The sequence below is a fragment of the Emiliania huxleyi genome (assembly GCF_000372725.1).
Source record: "Emiliania huxleyi CCMP1516 unplaced genomic scaffold EMIHUscaffold_55, whole genome shotgun sequence".
Lineage (NCBI taxonomy): Eukaryota > Haptophyta > Isochrysidales > Noelaerhabdaceae > Emiliania > Emiliania huxleyi.
The window spans coordinates 247,472-266,845 of NW_005197877.1; the positions used below are offsets into that span (position 1 = coordinate 247,472).

At 65.3% G+C, this 19,374-nt stretch overlaps 2 protein-coding genes across 2 annotated transcripts; one reads left to right on the plus strand and one right to left on the minus strand.

Annotated features, from left to right (window-relative positions):
- Positions 1-137: 137 nt before the first annotated feature.
- On the minus strand, positions 138-1,943 carry EMIHUDRAFT_212858 (hypothetical protein; the record flags this gene model as incomplete). Its single annotated transcript, XM_005765501.1, has 2 exons — positions 138-194; positions 1,686-1,943. The coding sequence occupies 2 exons, from the start codon at positions 1,941-1,943 to the stop codon at positions 138-140; spliced, it is 315 nt and encodes a 104-aa protein (XP_005765558.1).
- Positions 1,944-9,015: 7,072 nt separating this feature from the next.
- Positions 9,016-10,031, plus strand: EMIHUDRAFT_422070 (hypothetical protein). The gene is made up of 5 exons (XM_005765502.1): positions 9,016-9,214; positions 9,291-9,355; positions 9,445-9,517; positions 9,660-9,737; positions 9,826-10,031. The coding sequence occupies exons 1-5, from the start codon at positions 9,086-9,088 to the stop codon at positions 9,862-9,864; spliced, it is 384 nt and encodes a 127-aa protein (XP_005765559.1). The 5' UTR covers positions 9,016-9,085; the 3' UTR covers positions 9,865-10,031.
- Positions 10,032-19,374: the final 9,343 nt, after the last annotated feature.

Genomic DNA, 19,374 nt, shown 5'->3' on the forward strand with positions numbered 1-19,374 from the left:
ACAAGCGGCAATCCTTGTCTCACTCGTTTGCTCAAGGCCAGCGTGCGATGGGTGTGACAGTGTGGCCTTCACATGCGGACACACAACGAGGAAAGGTTTGAGTCGCCATGACTCGGATAACGCTAGCCGCCTCAGACTCAAACCTTGCCTCCACTTGGCAGGGTGGCAGCGCCCGCCAGTCGCGCCGCGCCGCCCTCCGGCTCCGCGCGCCGCCTTCTGCTTCTCAGTCTGAGTCTCATCCGCTGCCGCTCTGCTCCTCGACCTTCTTGGGCCGCAGCTGGTTCGACAGGTCCTCTCCGTGGCCTAGGCAGCCGCTCTCGCCCTTGCCCCAAGTGAAGACAGCGCCGTTGGCGGTGAGGGCAATGCTGTGGTGGGTCCCAGCCGACACAGCGACGCCGCGCTGTTCCCCCAACGCCTCGACCTTCTTGGGCAGCAGCTGGTCGTACTCGTCGCCGTGGCCCAGCTGGCCCTCGGCCCCGCGGCCCGAGCTCCAGACGGTGCCGTCGGCGGTGACGGCGAGGCTGCAGTAGTGTGCTGCCGACACGGCGACGACGCGCTGGCCAGCCAAGGCCTCGATCTTCTTGGGCAGCCACTGCTGGTTCTGCTCGTCGCCGTGGCCCAGCTGTCCATATCCAGAGCCCCAGCTCCAGACAGCGCCGTCGGCGGAGAGAGCGAGGCTATGGAACCATCCAGCCGCGACAGCGAGGACGCGCTGGCCAGCAAAGGCCTCGATCTTCTTTGGCAGCAGCTGGCGCTGCCTGACACCGTGGCCCAGCTGGGCGTAGCCTCCATCGCCCCAGCTCCAGACAGCGCCGTCGGCGGTGATGGCGAGGTTGTGGAAGAATCCAACCGACACAGCGACGACGCGCTGACCCGCAAAGGCCTCGATCTTCTTGGGCAGTAGCTGGTGCTGCTGGTCGCCGTGGCCCAAATGGCCTCCTCCAAAGCCCCAGCTCCAGACAGCACCGTCGGCGGTGAGGGCGAGGTTGTGCCCGCCTCCAGCCGACACAGCGACGACACGCTGGTCAGCCAACGCCGCCACCTTCTTTGGCTCCAGCTGGTCCTGCTCGTCACCGTGGCCCAGCTTGCCAAAGGCTCCACAGCCCCAGCTCCAAACAGCGCCGTCAGCGGTTAGGGCGAGGCTGTGCGTGCTTCCCGCCGCCACGCTCACGGTGCGCACACCCAGCGTCGACGGGAGGCGGGTCGGCGTGTTGAGCCGCGTCACGCCCTCGCCGTGCCCGAGTAGCACTGGGTCGAAGGTCGGCGCCGAGCCGCAAGACGAGAGCCGCCCCTCGCCGTCAATGAAGAGGCTGTGAAGTTCGCCTGCGGCCACCCTCGCCGGCGGGTTGGACTCGCACAGCAACGCAGCGAGGCACAGCCACCGCACGGCGCAGCTCTCGCCCTCTGGCTGCGCCGGCAGCTCGAAGCCGCGCTCTTGCGCCCACAAGCGGATGCCGTCCTCCGCGAGCGAGGCGTGGAAGAGGAGGGAGACGGCCGCGACGCGAGCGAGGTCGGCGGGGTCGCAGCGAGAGAGGGCGCGCACGAAGAGGTCCGTGGGGAGGTCGAGGAGGGGGCAGTGCGCGGCGGCGGCGGCGGCGGCGGCGGCGAGGCGGCGCGAGCGGCGCCGTTGGGTGGACATCGCGAGAAAAAGAATTTTATGCGATTCGCGTCGGCTACATACATACATACATCGGCTGCACCATCGTCGCCGTGTGGAGCAGCAAGTCGCCCGGCGCCGCGGGCAACGCAAACTCGTTTTGCGCGTCGGCGGCGTCCGCGGCAGCGTCCAGCGTCTGCGAGAAGCCGATCACGCCGCTATAGCGGTGCGCTCGCACGCCGCCGGCGGCCGAGCCGCGCACATAGCGCAGGCAGCCGTTGTCCTCGTCCGCGGGGTCGAGCGCGAGCCACGCCGTCACCGCCTGCTCAGGGGCTGTGGAGATCATGCGAGATATGGCCTTACCGTCCGTCATGTGCCATGAATCGATGGGGTCCCCCAGCCCGCCGCAGGCGCCGATTTTTTTGGCATTTTTTTCTTTTTCGCGCGATTTTTTACTTGTTTCCATGGGAATTCGGCGTACTTGCGGCCATGCTATCACGCCTTGCGACATCCTTTCGGCGCTGCTGACCGTGCCATGCTGCTCAACTGACCGCCTGCATAGCTCGCGGCCTTAGTCTTCGGCATTCAGTGACGACCTGATCGTACGGCCAGTAGGAAGGTGTCCTTCCAGCGCGTGCACGCTTCTGACGCAATGCGCGTCACAAACTGCCTCGGATTGGCTGCTGGCAATCTCGAGGCTATGCCTACACAGCCTCGCGCGCATGGGCAGTCAAGAGGGATCATGCACCTTCTCAGGACAGCGCCGGTGCCTCTCTCTTGGACCGGCAAACGTGGTGGTCTCGTGTCACCGATGTGGGACCAGTGCGGCATCGCGCCATCGACAGCTCTGAACTGCGCCTCACCACTGACCGGGAAGGCCGCCGAGTGGGTCAGCACCGGTCGCACATTGTGGCAGCAGTCAGCAGCGCATGTCTGACAGCTAGAGCAGCAGCGTCAGGGTCGCAGGGTCGGATCGTGTCAAGCCTCTCGCCCGGCCGGCCGTGTGCAGACGTCGGCCTGTCTGCTGTCTGGAGTGATCTGTCGGCGGTCAGTACGACCGATCAGGTCGGGGTTTTCTGATGGTTGAAGGGTCTATCTGTATGTACTCCTCGAGCTCTCTCCAAATCTGCCCTCTACTTAACCGTACTTAATCGGGAAGTCGGTGCTAGTAGAGACTAGTAGAGCCGGAGCCCCGCGGTTTCCGCACTGCTGCGCGGCGCACGGTGCCTCCGGGGGCCCCCGCCTCCCCCCAGAGTCCTTTGCCAACCTTGGAGCTTACGGTTACGCCCCCCTGGGCCTGGCGCACGCAAAAATTTACTCCGCTGAATGAAGCACAGGGACATCTTCCGAGTCGATGTCAACCCACGTTCCATCGCTGATCACACAGGGCGCGGTGCGAGCCACATCATCACTGGCTCGCGGCAGTAAGGGCACTCTTGCATCAGCTCAGAGCATGGCCCGCAAGCACACAAGTGCCCGCACGGAACCGCAGCATGCGACTTGGCTCTCGCGAAACACACGATACACGTGGTCTCGCCCCCCATCGTGGACTCGGGGGCAGCCGGCCGTCCCGTGTCGAGGCCGGCGTCGGCTAGTGAGACGGCAGCAAACGGCTCGGTGACTAGCAGATGCTGCTCCGCCGCCTCTCCCGCCTCTGGCCCGATCAAGCGCTCGATGGCGCCGACCCGCTCCTCGAGGCTGCCCTCGGTCGCCGCGCCGAGGCTCGCCTCAAGCCGCTCGACACGCAGCGGCAACTCCCCGCCTCCGCCGGTCGACTCGCTGCTCACCGCCTCCTCGCACCGCGACACCCGACGCGCCAGCGCCTCCTCCGCATCCGCCTCTGACCGGCGAAGCGCCTCTGCCAGCTCCGCATCCTCGCGCAGCGCCGCCCGCTCTGCCGCACCCGCTAGCTCTTCCGCCTCCCGCTCCGCCCGCCTCGCCGACTCCTGCTCAGCAGCCAGCTGCGCCGCCCTCTCCTCCTGCGCGCGAACCTCTGCCGCAGCGCGCGCCCTCCGCTCCTCCTCGAGCGCGAAAGCAGACGGCGCCTTCTTGGCCTTATTGTTCTTCGCCTTGGCCTCCTTCTTGGCCGCCGTTGCCTCTGCCGCCTTTGCGCGCCGCCTCGCCTCCTCCTCCTCCGCCCTCTTGTCCGCAGCCTCCTTGTCGCGCCGCGCCGCCTCTGCCTGAGCGGCCTTGCGCGCCGCCGCCGCCGCCCGCTGCTCCTCTCGCTGCGCCTCCTCCGCCGCAAGCCTCTCCGCCTCCCTCGCCCGCAGCGTCTCCTCTGCTGCCGCGCGCTCAGCGGCTAGCTTCGCCTCCGCCTCCGCCGCAATGGCTCGCCTCTGCTCCTCCAGCGCCGCTGCATCCGCCGCCCGGCGCGCCTCGTCCGCCGCTCTCTCCGCCTCCCGCCTGCGTGCCGCCCGCTCCCGCTCTCGCGCGGCCGCCGCCTCCTCCCGCTCGCGCTGCTCGCGCCGCCCCTTGGCCTCCAGCGCCTTCTCGGCCGCCTTCTCCGCCGCCTCCGCCTCCCTCAGCGCCGCTGCGTGCTCTGTGAGAGCGCGCACGCACCCGGCGTGGTCCGTTTCAGGAGCACTGGCGGCGTCGGCAGTAGCTAGCACCTTGACCGCTTGCTCCTTGGCGAACTGCAGCGCGGACCTGCCGGTCGCAGAGCGAGCCTTTGCATCTGCGCCAGCCCGAAGCAAGCGGAGCACGACGGCGGGGTGGCCTTGGCGGGCGGCGCACATCAGGACAGTGACGCCGTACTTGTCCTTCAGGTTGATCTCCGCGCCGTGCCGCAGCAGCAGCTCGACCACCCGCTCGCGGGCTCCGACTGCGGCGCGCATCAGTGCGGTGGTGCCGATGCTGTCCTTCAGGTTGACCTCAGCGCCGTGCTGCAGCAGCAAATCCGCCACCCGCTCGTGGCCTCTGTCGGCGGCGTATATCAGCGCGGTGCCGCCGATGCTACTCTGCAGGTTCATCTGCGCGCCGTGCCGAATCAGCAACTCGATCACCCGCTCGTGGCCGTTCTCGGCGGCGTACATCAGCGCGGTGTAGCCGTTGCTGTTCTGCAGGTTGACCTCAGCGCCGTGCTGCAGCAGCACGTCGACCACCCGCTCGTGGCCTTTGCTTGCGGCGTCCATCGGGGCGGTGTAGCCGTTGCTGTTCTGCAGGTTGACCTCCGCGCCGTGCCGCAGCAGCATGTCGACCACCCGCTCGTGACCGTTGTGGGCGGCGAGCAGCAGCGCGGTGGAGCCGTGGCTGTCCTGCAGGCTGATCTCTGCGCCGTGCCGTATCAACAGGTCGACCACCCGCTCGCGGCCTTCCTGGGCGGCGAGCATCAGCGCGGTGAAGCCACCGCTGTCCTGCAGGTTGATCTCCGCGCCGTGCCGCAGCAGCAGCTCAATCACCCGCTCGTGGCTGTAGTGGGCGGCGAGAATCAGCGCGGTGCCGCCGTCGCTGTTCTGCAGGTTGACCTTCGCCCCACGCTGCAGCAGCAAGTCGACCACCCGCTCGTGGCCGTAGTTGGCGGCGTCCATCAGCAGCGTGACGCCGCTCACGCCTCGTCTCTTGTACGTCGCGTCGACCCGCCCGCCGCCCTCAAGCCACGCCAGCACCGCCTCATCCTCGCCACGCTCCACCGCTAGCACGGCCGTGTCGGGGCAGCTCAAGGAACCTCCGCCGCTGCTAAGCACTTTCGCCATTGTGGACCCGTACTGCCCGCAACTGCCGCACACTGCCGTCCCAGATCCCCTACCTGCCCCGGGTGTGAAACCCACACTGCCCTACTCACTGCCAGATCGGATCCTGGGTGGTTTGGGATACATCGTGGCAGCTGAACAGCAGAGCCCAGACCCCAGTGTTGGAGCTGTCGGCCGCGGAGACCGGAGTGTAGGCTGAAACACACGCGCGAGCTCGGGCGAGCTCATCTGCATCTGCCATCTCAATCGATATCGAATCTCAGGGGGGTGGACCGTGTGTATAACGGTCGCGTGATACTGCACTTATCGGGAGCGACACGAGTTGCGTGCGTTCATGTTTTGTGGGCCGTGCACATGCACTTGTTATCTGTGTACGTACTTTTAGCTTACTGGGAGAAAAGAGAGAGGGGGTTGTGTTCTCTCTCTCTGTGTAAGGTACGTACTCTCATGTGCCCGGGCCCGTACGTACACGGAAGGACGCTCACTAGCGTGGCATAGTCAATCCAAGAGGCACTGCAGACCCAGGGCTGCATCTCGATCCCACGACAGCGTGGGCGGGACTACATGATCCCGTCCATGAAGGGTGGGGCCCGTCCGCAGAGGTGCGGGCGCGGGGGGGACGAGGGTCGGGGGGGTCTCAGGGGGGTTGGGTCCTGGCGGAGTCACCCCTCCCCTCTCGCGCCCATGGCATGTCCGATCCGACCCTCCTTCCCGGCCCGCCTGCCCGTCCTGGCCGCAGGCGCGCACCGCCCCCCCGCCCGAACGCGAACCCCACACGCTGACCTTCTCTTTCTCACGCAGACAAGAATTCCGGCCCGGACATTCGGCTCAGATAACGCGTCCACTCTCGACCCACGAGGGCCTCAGAGGCGATTGCGGCGGAGGCGGCGGCGGGGGCGAGCTGGGCGGCGGCGGCGCGGCAGCAGCAGCAGCAGCAGCTGCTGCAGGAGGAGGAGGAGGCGCACGAGGAGGCCCACCGCGGCGGCGGCGAGGGAGAGGCCGACCGCACCGACGCCGCAGCTGGCCCCGGAGTCGCGAAGCATAGCGCGTGCCATTCGCTCACACACAATTGCGTTGCCCTCCATTGCCTCCATGCGTTGTGCGGTGCTGTGCTGTGGTTCCTCGGCGCGAATCACCTCTCCGGCACATCGATAGCAGCGGGCAGCTTCGTGGAGGTCACCTGGCGTGCGATTCTCAGGCAAAGAGGTCGAGCACATGCCTGCAATGGCCGATGGCCTAGCCGATGGCGCACCGTGCGACTTCTCTCGCACGCCGTTGACATGTCCGCTGAGGATCAGCGCACGCACGACAAAGGGGTCCGGAGACCTTGCGAGGCCAGCCGGCAGCTGCTCGCCCTCGTAGCAAGCCAGCGCTCGGCTCGACAGCGAGAGGAGCGTGGAGTCGCTCCACCACTCGGGCTTGCGCGCGGTAGAACACATAATGTTCAGCACCGCCGACGCGAAGCTAGTGGCCCAGTTCGGTGTGTCCGGCTGGCACAGTTCGAAGGCTTTGGCGTACATTTGCCCTGCAGCAGCGTCATCGCCCGAGCGACCGAGCGCCACGCCGAGGTGATGGAAGGCGCTCGCTTCCAGTGGGTGTTTTTTGATCACCTTGCGGAAAGACCTCGCCGCCCCTTTGAAGTCAGACTTTGTCAGTAGCTCGAGCCCGACGGACATGCGTGCGAAGTAAGGATCCTCGGATCTCGCCTCCGCCTCCTGCTGCAGTGACGAGGCCGGCGCCTCGCGGCTCTCGGTCTCCAGAGACAGCTTCGCGAGCTCATTGAACTGCCACTGCTGGTGGTCGCATTTGTGCGTTTCCTTCCAGTGCTGCTTTTGGCACGCACGGCCACAGTACCGCGCCGGCGAGGCGAGCTTTTGCTCCACGCAAAGCTTGCAGGTCATAAAAGTGGTACCGCTGGGCGCAACGGCCCCGCAGGCGAAGCAGGTCGTGCGCTTGGCCATGTCCACCGTGTCGCAGGTGCTGTCTGCCGTTCCGCACCGAGTGACGATCGCCTTCATCATTTCCTCGACGTAGTCGGCTCCCAGAGACATTGATCGGAGTTTCCTCGCGAGGGTGTCCTGGTACGCTGCCGTGAATGACGGCGGGTGCACGTACACTGCCACGGCGTGATCGCCATCAGCATATTTGCCAAGGCCGTTCCCGGCGATGCGCCCGGCGATTGGACTGACGCGGTGCGCTTCCATGGACCAGCCCGGGTGCTCCGGGGTGAGGATAAGGAGCTGGACCCGCTCACCGTACTCCAGATTGTACGCTTTGATAAGGTTGGTCGTGCGAGCGTCTACCTGTACGCTCCAGCGATCGGCGTCAGCGTCAAAGGAGAGCAACTTGCCGCTCTTTCCATTGAGCGCCTGCCCGCCAGCCGACTGCAGGTTGACGATGCGGACGGTGGAGCCCCTTCCCAGAAGCGTTGTCGGCGAGGCGGATGGCTCAAAGTGAGTGGCCATCGAAGGTGGCGGGCCGGAGGCTGAGGCGGGCGAGGCGGAGGCTGAGGCTGCGAGGGAGGCTAAAGAGGCGGCCGCAGGCACCCTGCGATTTCTTTTTGCGATATTGCTCCGTCTCGTCTCGTCCGCCCGCAAGATCCCGCAAGCTCGTCAAGCGGCGACGTGGGAAGGTACACGTCGCCACTTGCTTTTCATCGCTCCTTACACGCTCAACTTTACCATACTCGTCCAAATGCCGTCCTAACTTCTGACATCGCTCGCCGACTCGGAAACCATGCGCTCGCGGCAGCGCGCACACCCGGGCATCGGTGTGGCGGTGATGTACTGCGAGTGGCTGGGCCGCCCCTTTCCGGGCGGCGGGAGGTCCGCGAGGCGCCACCTGGTCGACCCGCTCAGGGCAGAAGTGCTCATTGCCGGCACATTCCTCCAACGCGACTGCGAGGGAGGGGGCGGAGGCTGCCTCCTGCAACGAGTGGAGGGCCTGCGCCCCCTGGCTGCGACGAGGCTCGACCCCATGCTCTCTCTCGACGAGCTGCGGCAGCTCGTGAGCCACGCGCCGCACTCGCCGCAGCTGTGAATAAATTAGTGTCTCTATTAGTATCTCTAAAACTGAGTTGCTCATGAAGCGGCGTCCAGCACCCGGATCGATTGCCATTCGCTGTCGCTTGAGGAGCGACTTGACGGCGGCGGCGATGTGTCGATCAAGTCTCTCTGGTAAGTCATCGTAGTCATGAGGGTCCGCATGGTTGGCCACCCGACGCCCGGCTTGGCAGCGAGTCTGCGCGCGCGTACTGTGGAGAACTGGAGCGCTGCCAGAGCTTGTACAAAGCGACGGCAAGCAGGATCAGGCCTGCGACTGCGTGGATGCTCCACATATGTGTGTGGAGTCGGGCTCGCTCGGGTCTCGGCGAAGAAGTCTCCTTGGCGCTTGGCTGCGTGACTAGTTTTCATAGTGAAAACCGGCGATTTCGAAGCGCCCGTGGCGATTCGCGAGAAGGAGGGAGAGCGTTTGATTGAGTTGGCTCACGGCAAGCAAGCGGGACACCGACCGAGGGGGGGGTCGGTCGTCACACCTCCCGCCGCCGAGAGAGCGACCGACCGGAGGGGGGGTCCGGTTGACCTCGGGGGCAGACCACCGACCGGCGGGGGGGTCCCCACGAAGTAGGGGGGGTGGGTACAAAATGACGCTCCTATGAGAACGACGAGAGTGGGACGACCGCGAGGCGGCATGAAGGTTGCAGGCGAGAATCGGCGAGGGACTGCGAAGATAGGCGGACGCGCCATAGGGTGGGCGACGGCTAGCGCATCACACCCCTCTCCTTAACACCTATACGAGTATGCCGGCCGACTCCTCCTTCGACCAGCTGCTCGGGCGGCTCGAGGGCGTCAAGACAGTTCTCGTGTGCGATCCGGAGGGCGCCATCCTGCTGTGCGCGGGCGACGCCTCCTGCGAGCCCAGGCTGCAGGCTCGCGCGCCACCGCCTCGAGCCGCAAATCCGCTCAGCACTCACGCGCCGCGCCCCACACGCCCCGCTCTCGCAGCGGCTATCGGCGACGTACTCGCAGACCGCCGACCACACCAGCAAGCTCGGGCTCGGAAAGAGCCGGCGCGCTCTCACCGGACCGCTTTGCCAGACGCACTTTCGCCGATCCTCTCCCTCCAACCTCTCCTTTCAACCGCTCCCGTGCCGCGCAGGCACATGACCGCGTTCTGCGACGACTGCGCGGTGGTGCACGCGAGCTGCTCGCCCATCGTGCTCAGCCTATTGGTGCGCTGCCCCACCGCCGCCCGCCCACCGCCATGCGTGCGCCGGCGGGTCATTGAGGACGTTACATATTTTTCTCTGTCTCTCCCTGCTAGAAGCTCATGTGCCAGGAGTGGACTCCACACGCCTGCTTCTGCACCCGCAGGTGCACGCGGGGGCGGACGTCGCACCGATCCTAGACGCGCTGCCCGAGCTGGTTGAGTCGCTGGCGCCGCTGCAGCAGGCCGCGGCGCCCTCCCCTGCGAGACGCTTGAAACAGATCAGAGCCCGGCCAAAGAACATCGCTAACGAGGCTGGAACTTTCTGCTCAGGCGGTCGAGAGGCTGCTCTCGCAAAACAGTCGCGACTGAGGGTTGTCAGCAGGAGCAGGCGCGGGCCGGCCCCGCCCTCACGGCGCAGCGCCCGGGCACCTCAGACTGAGACTCTCCTCGCTTGGTGCGACTCTGCGAGTCCGAAAGTCGAGTACTGTACGTAAATCGATGTTATCGTTTTTCTTCTCTAGAGGGATCTGAGCATCTGACCTCGGGGCTCGGGGTGCGTCGTCGCTCGTCGAAATGACCAAGCGGAAGCGCTGGCTCCGCACCGTGGCTGAGTTCACGGTCACGCGAATCTCACACAAAGAAAGAAAGAAGACAGACAATCCCAAACGAGGGATGGGAGTCAGAGGAGGACAGGGCCCACACCTGCACGAGCAGGATTTTGGAAGGACGATCAGGGGCAATAGGTGGGGCTCTCCTGCTCCTGACAAGGGACACGACAGGCTCGCAGCGCGGTGCACGGTGGACTCCCAACTCCACTGGCGGTCTCATCTCAGTCTAGCGACCTGCCTCCAGCTGTGTGTCACTTTTGAACGTGCGGGCGGCACGGCTGTCTGTTTACAGGCGCTGGCCGCCCGCGCGCGCGCCGGACCGGCTCCGGCACGTTCGGCGCCGGGCGGCGCGCGTCTCCACACGGCGCGTCGCACAAAACGCGACGCAGCTAACGGCGGCGGCGGCGGCGGCCGTCGGCCAAAGGGCAGACGGCAGACGGCATACGGCTACGGCTCGGCTCGGCGCGGACGCGCACGCACGCGCGCGCGTCGCGCGCCACGCGTCGCTCCGCGAGGGCGCGCGCCTACCGCGATTCGAACCGGGAGCCAAAAGGGCCCGGGCGAACCGCGAACCGGTCGCGCCTCCGCGGATGCGCCGGGGTTGATAGAGCAGGCTGGCTGCACCTCCTCATGTACCTCCACTTTTGGGTGGCGGTCACGCGCTGCTGACGGCGCTCGTCGGCGGTTTTGCGGCGCTATGGCGCTCGCGGCGCGCTCGTGGCGTTCAGGGCGGCTCGCACAGCGCCCACACACGCACACACCCACACACGCACGCACACACACACACACACACACACACACACACACACACACACACACACACACACACACACACACACACACACACACACACACACACACACACACACACACACACATGCATGCATGTGCATGCATGCATGCACAGACACACCACAGCCCTTCCCCTTCCCCCACAAGGGCGAGGACACACACAGGGGGCCAGTGTATAAATCTAAATAAATATAAAAAACGGACACACCAAACAAGGGGTGGGAGAAGGACAGGGTCCCCACCTGCGCGAGCAGGATCTAGGGTACGATACTTGACACTCCCCCGGCGAGCCTCTCGTTTTTCGTGGCAAAGCTGCGGATCTCAGCCCGCCGTCCTCCGCTCAGCGCCGGCCGCCCATGCGCTCGTGGGGCTGCCCGACGGGGCGGGCCTCATGCTGATGGACCCAGCCGAGGTGCCCGGCCAGTCGGAGCCGCGCCGACGCGCTGCGCGCGACCACCAGCCAGCTTTTCAGCGCGGTCGAGGACGGTGCGCCGAGAGAGCTGACACTCAAAGTAGCTGTCGAGTTTTTCGCCTCTTTTTGAGCGATGCTGCTGCACACCCAGCCCACCAGTGATATGAGACGCACCAGATTCACCCCGTCGCGAGCTTGACCGTCACCCCGGTGACCGCCCATAGGTGGCTGATCGCGGCCGCCGCTCGCATCGCTTTCCGGCGCCTGGTCCTCAGAGGGCTCCTGCGGCTCTCGCTCGTCGCGTGACCGCCGCCGACAGCATCTGCTCGGTCGTGCCCGCCAGCGCGGAGCTGCGCGACGTCGAATCGTTTGGTGGCTCGACCGCCGGCGCGCCCACCCTCGCCTCACGCGCGCCTCACACACAGTATTCTCCTCGCGCGTGGCCGACAGAGTGAGCGCACGACCGCCACCCTCTCAATGACGCTCTGACCGATGCACAGCCCATTCGTTCTCGCCGAGAGGGCGCTCGGAGCGCCCAATTTTGCCTCGTGCGGCCATCAAACAGGCGCGTTGCCTTCCATCTCCGCACTTCCCATCTCTACCCCCACACTGCCACTGCCGGGGACGCGCAGATGCGATGTGTCTGTGCGCGTAGCCGGCGGCGAAGACGAGACGCGGCACGTGTTTGAGCTCTCGCCCGAGCAGTGCGCTAAGTATCGAGGTCTTCAAGGACGGACGGAAAAACACCCCCCTTTTATGCCTGACCCTGGCCATGGCCTCTCTGGGGGTGAGCTGGGCCGGCCGCCTCCGGGTCCGCCACTCGCACGATGGGCTCGCGTCCGGGAGAGCATCCGAGACCCGCGGTTGTCCGCTCGCTGGGCGCGACCTACATGGAAATCCACTGCACACAGATCTGTGCTTTTGGCGCCTATTGCTCGCTCTCTGTGCAATCGCAACGCCAGAGGCCGTGCTTGGAGAGTGTGTCGCAGTGCTGCTACGTCAGTGGATTGAGCCGCGACGCAGGCTCCATCGGTGAGCTGCGGCGGCGCACCGGCCGCTCCATGCATGCTCTCCGGCGAGCCGTCGCAAACGCGTTTCCGTCCGCCCGTTTCATCGAGTTTGCCCGAGTGGTAAAATGCAATCCAATCTGCCCGAGTGGTCAAGTAAAACTTTGCCTTTCGTAAAAGTTGCCCGAGTGGTCTGTGGGGAAAAAACGAAAATCGAGACGGACTTCTTGAACGGCCGGGCAACATGTCTTCCTTACTATTATTAATTGATGCTTTTTGCACGGCTGAGCCCCCCCCCCCCCTCCCCCGCGCCCACTCCCTGCCCTCTCCCGCCACGCACTCCGTCAGAGCCCCCCTCCCCTCTTGCACAACAGGAATCCTGACAATTAACAAGATGGTACGAAAATTGGTGGGCCTGCCCACCCCGGAGTGGTTCGACTCCACACAAACCCGAGACGGTGATGGGAGGCGTCGTACGATGATCTCAGGCCCAGTGAGGTAGTGCATCTGACTACCCCGGATCCTGCTGAACAAGCTCCTCTTGTAGCTCGATCGGTCACACCGCCATCGCCGTCGGGGAGAGGGGGGACGACACTGCTTCGGCAGCGTGCACCTCGATCCTGTACCGTGTTTGTTATGACCCCCCCCAATGAACACACCAGTGAGGGAGGGCGAGACGATCGAGGGGTCCCGTACCACGCGGAATCGGCCCTATCCAGTGCTCAAGTGCTCAAGGTCTTCAAAACAAAAAGGTGCGCCTTGCGTTTCCCAACGGCGCGAGCAACGACCGTCCCAACGGCGACGGTACTTTAGAAAAGGAGTTGCGGTGTTGATCGCCGCGGGAGCCCTCTTATATTGATCCATATCGGCCGCGGGGAATCGGCCGCTTGGCGATCGGCTGCTTGGGGATCGGCCGCTTGGGGATGCTGCCCGTTGCCATCGCGCCCCTGAGCCAGTGCGGCGCAGACGCGTCGGTCTTCCGCGACCCGATAGTAAACTTTGCCTACGGCGGGCGCGCCGACTTTCGAGGCAAGCACAACGCGCTCTACAACTTCCTGTCTGCGCCCGGACTGTCGGTGAATGTCAAGACGGAGGAGGCGGTCTTCTTTGCGCATCACGGCGTGCTAACTGTGAATGGCACCTTCTTAACCGAGGCGCACGTCACCGCGCAGCTCTCCCCACAAAAGCGCGCCACCGCCTCGTTCTGGGCGTCCGAGCTCGACCCCAACAACATGGGCTGGCGCGTGGTCAATGGGAGCTGCGTGGGCCGCGCATTCACCTTCGGCAACCGCGGCAAGAAGGACTGCTTCACTCTCAAGATGGCGATGGGCTACTCGAGCGCCACTTTTGAGCTCGGCAACTGGACGGTGACGGTGAAGGGAATGCCGTCCTGCGACACCGGCCACGACTGCCTCATCAAGGGGCCTGCACACCGGATTGACGTCAGCTTCACGGCGCGCGGCAACGCTCCGGCCCGCGACAAGCCACATGGCCTCATTGGCCAGTCATTTGCCACGCCCGGGCTGGTGCGTAATGGCAAGCAAGATGTGTATCCCTTCGCGGGAGCCTATACCACCACCGCCCAGGCGGAAGGAGCCATTGAGGGCACGGCCTCCGAGTACGAGATGCAGTCCGCCTTCGCGACCGAGTTCGCTTTCTCGCGCTTCAACGCGGCGAAAGACGACCGCCCGTCGGTTGAGGGCTCAAAGGCCACCGACATCGTCGATGCCTCTTCCATCGAGCGCGTCGCCGACCCGAGCACCGAGGGGAACCGCCGCCGCCTCTCCGAGGCCCCCTGCCCACCGCCGCCAGCGGCCTCACCGCCGCCAGCCCCGCCCTCGCCGTGCTCCCCCCCCGCCTACGACGTGCAGCTTCCAATGGGAGCAGCAGGGGTTTCCGCGTTCTATGCCGATTTGGGCCCGGGGACGTGCACAAACGACAAGATCGTCGCGGCGTGTGCGGCGGAGGGACGCAAGCCTCTCTGCGAAGGCCCCAAATATCATGCCTCCGGCGGTGGGCAGTGCCTGCACCCGGCTCAAGACACATACAGGAACGCAGACGACCCCTACTGGTCCTCCGACGGAACACCGAGCAAGCTCTTCACACTGTGGGGACACAGGAGGGACTTGGGGTTCCCTGACGGTGACGACTCCTTCCATGGCGTCTGCATGTATGCGAAAGGCTACGGGGCGAGAAACCCTCTGAAGCAGCACGACTGCTCCCACTCCTTTGGTAATGAGCACAACGACAAGACCTTCATCACGTACTGCCAAGACCTCTCACGTAACGAAAACCCAAACCCAAACCCGACTGGGAACGACATGATCGCCTGCAAGCCTGAGTCGGAGGGCGGGATGGGGTGCTGGAAGACGCTGTGCATCGAGGAGGGATCTGATGGTGGCCCAGTTTTGCTGCCAGCGGGCGCGGGCACGCCTGGCAAGCCAGCTTCCGGCAGTGGCTGCAAATAGATCGCCGCGCACGTTGCGAGCTATCGTCAGGTGGTTTGCCACATATAGCTGGATCGCGCAGTCAAGAGGTCTCGCCGTCAGCGGGGCACGCTCTCGGGGACGGGGGAGTGATCAGACATATCTCAGCACTCAGGGCGATGCCCGCCTAGGGTGAGGGCGGGGCGCCAGGGGGCCGTTTCTTTCTGCCTGGGGGGGAAGGGCGGCGGTGGCGGCTGAGGGGTGGCCCGTCTACCGTCTACCGGTAGACTGGGGTAGACTGGGGTAGACGGTAGACCGTTTGGTAGACGAGTCTACCGCAGTCTACCGGTAGACCGTAATGAACCTACGACACCAGTCTACCGGTAGACTTGGTAGACCGCGGTAGACGGGTCTACCACTTTTTCAGCCGCCGAACGGTAGACCGCCGCCGCCGGACGGTAGACCGCCTCGGCCAGTTGAATATGCAGCCTCCAGTTCTCCACTCTGGCGCCACTTTGGCAGACGAGCGCCGGCAGATGCCCTCGCGGCCTGCCGGCGAACGTCCGTCCGGCGAGAACGCGCGCCATAATGGACGTGTGGCTGTCTGGCGAAAACTCGCTCTCGAGAGCCGCGAGAGGGCGGCGCTCTGCAGTGAGCGGTGCCGCCCGATGAGCGTGTAAAGACGTTCATTTGATCTCATAAAAGACACGGAGCGCGGCTCGCACGGAAATGGCGATGAGGTGAAGCCCACAGCGACCGCGCTCAACAGCTCTCTCACCGACAGATTTCGCCCGCGCGGCAGACCGCACTTTCATCGCGCGTTCTCGCCGGACGGACGTTCGCCGGCAGGCCGCGAGGGCATCTGCCGGCGCTCGTCTGCCAAAGTGGCGCCAGAGTGGAGAACTGGAGGCTGCATATTCATTATTCAAACGGCCGAGGCGGTCTACCGTCCGGCGGCGGCGGTCTACCGTTCGGCGGCTGAAAAAGTGGTAGACCCGTCTACCGCGGTCTACCAAGTCTACCGGTAGACTGGTGTCGTAGGTTCATTACGGTCTACCGGTAGACTGCGGTAGACTCGTGGTAGACTCGTCTACCAAACGGTCTACCGTCTACCCGGTCTACCGGTAGACGGTAGACGGGCCACCCCTCAGGGTGGCGGGCGACGGTCCCGCGAGGCACGCCGGCGGTTCGTCCTCGCGGGGCAGGGTGCGCACTGCGCGCCGCGAGGATGAGGAGCCTGAGCCAGGGGAGGGTTGGGAAGGGGGGGCGAGGCCGGAGGGGTATGTCGGCCTCTTCGACGGCCCATAAGGGGCCGTTGTCTGCTGGCCTTTTGTGGTGCTAGTCCCGTGTGCCAGTCTGCTGTGAGAGGGGCTGGTATTCGTAGAACTCTTTCTGGGCCTGAACTTCAGATATACTTTCTCAGCACACGCATGGGGCCATGCTCCTGTATGCCGCCAGGTCCGCCCGAGTTTTGCAAAAAGAACTCAGGCCTGGACGCACTCCCTTGGCTGCCGGGCGGCCTGGAGGTACGCAAGGAAGGCCCCGCGACGTGGCTGACGGGGACGCCCAAGTGGTAATAATAGTGGCGTACGAGGTGTAGCACCTTCCAATGGCGTGGAGCAGCCGCAACCCGAACGCGCTCTGCGACAAGCCCTCTGCGAACCGCGCCGATCTCGTCCACATCTCGCCCCGTATACTTCGTCCACATACCTCTCGTCCACATCTCGTCCGTATCTCCCACCTGGTCCTCACTCCACGCCTCCTCCCGCCCCGCCGCTGCGTCGAGCCTCTCCGCCAGCGCCACCGCCACCTCCGTCTCCCGCCGCCGCTGGCGGAACGCGGCCTCGGCGCTGCCTATCTCGCGGCTGCCCTGCAGCGCCTAGGTTCGGTTCGGTAGGAGGGTGAAGAACAGCCTGGCTCGGACCGGACACCAGCGCGGTAGCAGGCTGTGCAGCGCAGCCTGACTCACTCGGAGCGCCGCTGATACGGCGCGGGCCGCGGTCGCGCTGCTACCGCGCACGCTGCGCTTTGTGCGTCACCATCGTGTCCTAGCTGCGTCGTCGACGCCACTTGCGGCTCGACGCTGCCCTTCCCTTCCCTGCCATCGCGCAAACACACACACACACACACACACACACACACACACACACACACACACACACACACACACACACACACACACACACACACACACACACACACACACACACACACACACACACACACACACACACACACACACACACAGCGCAAACAAACACACACACACACACAAACACACACACATTGTTAAGCATCGGGTAATAATTATTAATTATTACTCATCGGGCCGCGGCGCGGCGCGGCGGCGGGCGGCGCGAGGCGGCGGCGCGGCGAGGCAGCGGGCGACGCAGGGCGGGGCGGCGCGGCGGCGGGTGGGGTCATTACTTATTAATTAATTAATTAACAGTCACCATAACAGCTTTCACGCGAGATTTGCGCAGCGCGAGATTGCAGCAACCCGGCCGGGCAACCCTTAAAGAGAAACTGATTTTGGGCGCGCCGCCACTTTCATGGTGACACACTTCGCGGCGAGGTGACAGAGTGTGACACACTCTTCAGAGGCCGCAGGCCGGCGCGCAGCGCCACGCCGCCAGGCGTCCGCCGGAGGCCCGCCGGAGGCTAGTGCATTCCGGCAAGATTCCGCCGGCTCCTGATCTCCTACCACGGGCACACTGACAGAGGCGGCCAAGGCTCACGCCGTGGGTGGCAGGGGCGGTGATAGGAGTCTCCCACTCTGTGGGCTTCGCTAGGGGTGCGGCCGACGCGTGTCCTCGCCCTTGCGGTCTTGAGGGGGAAGGGGAAGCAAGGGGCTGTGTGTCTGTGCATGTGAGTGCGCGCGCGTGTGTGTGTGTGTGTGTGTGCTCGCTCGCTCGCTCGCGTGCGCGATCGCTGCGCTGCTAGGGTTGCGCCGCGGGAAGGGCTCGGCGGCCGCTCCTAGAGCTCTTCGTCGCTCTCCCCGTAGAGCGACTGACGTGCCAATGATGCCGCCGCCAGCAACGACAACGCGTGCCTGCGTAGGTAGTGAGGCTGCCCCGGAGCTGATGGAGCGGAGCTGCTGGCTGGCGGCCTCGCGCATGCGCAAGCCTCATTCCTCCCCTCTGAGCGGCAAAATCGCGTTTTCCGCTCGTCAGCTGTGAACAGACGCACTTGCCTTCGGTGGCAAGTATCCCAGAAAGAAAGAAAAGAAAGAAAGAAAACAGACAACCCAAGGGAGGGATGGGAGGACGGCACGCCGCCACCACACAAGGATTTTAAGGAGAGGGGTGTGGTGCGCTAGCCATCGCCCACCCTTGGGCGTCCGCCTCTTCCTATCTCACTTCGCAGTCTCTCTCCGATTCTCGCTGCAAGTATCCCAAATCCGCTAAATCGCGCTCAGTTTTCTTTTTCTCGCGATGTCCACCCCGCCGCGGCGCCGCTCGCGCCTCGCCGCCTCCGCCACCGCCACGCCCTCGCCAGACACGCCGCCGCCCACCCGCCTCCTCGACCTCCCCACCGACCTTCTCGTGCGCGCCCTCTCTCATTGCGGACCCGCCGACATCGCTCGCGCCGCGGCCGTCTCGCTGCTCTTCCACGGCTCGCTTGCGGTGGAGGGCATCCGCTTGTGGGCGCAAGAGCGCGGCTTCGAGCTGCCGGCGCAGCCAGAGGACGAGAGCTGTGCCGTGCGATGCCTGTGCTACTCGGCGCTGCTGTGCGAGTCCAACCCGCCGGCGAGGGCGGCAGCAGGCCAGTACCACAGCCTCTTCATCGACGGCGAGGGGCGGCTCTCGTCGTGCGGCTCTGCACCGTCCTACTCTCCAGCCCTGCTGGGTCACGGCGAGGGCGTGACACGGCTCAACACGCCGACCCGCCTCCCCTCGACGCTGGGTGAGCGCGCTGTGAGCGTGGCAGCTGGAGATGCGCACAGCCTCGCCATCACCGCCGACGGTGCCGCCTGGAGCTGGGGCTTTGGAGGGCAAGGCCGGTTTTACCCTGTCGACGGTCGGTTGGGCCACGGCAACCAGCAGGCCCAGTGGCAGCCGAAGAAGGTCGAAGCCTTTACTGGGCGGCGCGTCGTCGCTGTCTCGGCAGGATCCCGCCACAGCCTCGCCCTCACCGCTGACGGCGCCGTTTGGAGCTGGGGCTTTGGTCTCTACGGCCAGCTGGGCCACGGCGACGAGCAGATCCAGCTGCTGCCGAAGAGTATCGAGGCCTTCGCTGGCCAGCGTGTCGTCGCCGTGTCGGCTGGAGGCGCGCACAGCCTCGCCCTCACCGCCGGCGGCACCGTCTGGAGCTGGGGTGGTGGAAGCTTTGGCCGGTTGGGCCACGGCGACGAGCAGGGCCAGCTGATGCCCAAGAGGATCGAGGCGTTGGCTGGCCAGCGCGTCGCCGCTGTGTTGGCTGGCGCCGCGCACAGCCTCGCCCACACCGCTGACGGCGCCGTCTGGAGCTGGGGCTTTGGAGGGAGCGGGCATTTGGGCCACGGCGACGGGCAGGCCCAGTGGCAGCCCAAGAAGATCGAGGCCTTTGCTGGCCAGCGCGTCGTCGCTACGTCGGCGGGAGGCAACCACAACCTCGCCCTCACCGCTGACGGGGCCGTGTGGAGCTGGGGCTAT

Coding starts and splice junctions, on each gene's coding strand:
- EMIHUDRAFT_422070 (XM_005765502.1), top strand. CDS start 9,086: ATGCCGGCCGACTCCTCCTTCGACCAGCTGCTCGGGCGGCTCGAGGGC. Junction 9,356..9,444: donor CTCGGGCTCGGAAAGAGCCG/GCGCGCTCTCAC, acceptor CGTGCCGCGCAG/GCACATGACCGCGTTCTGCG. Junction 9,518..9,659: donor CCATCGTGCTCAGCCTATTG/GTGCGCTGCCCC, acceptor CTGCACCCGCAG/GTGCACGCGGGGGCGGACGT.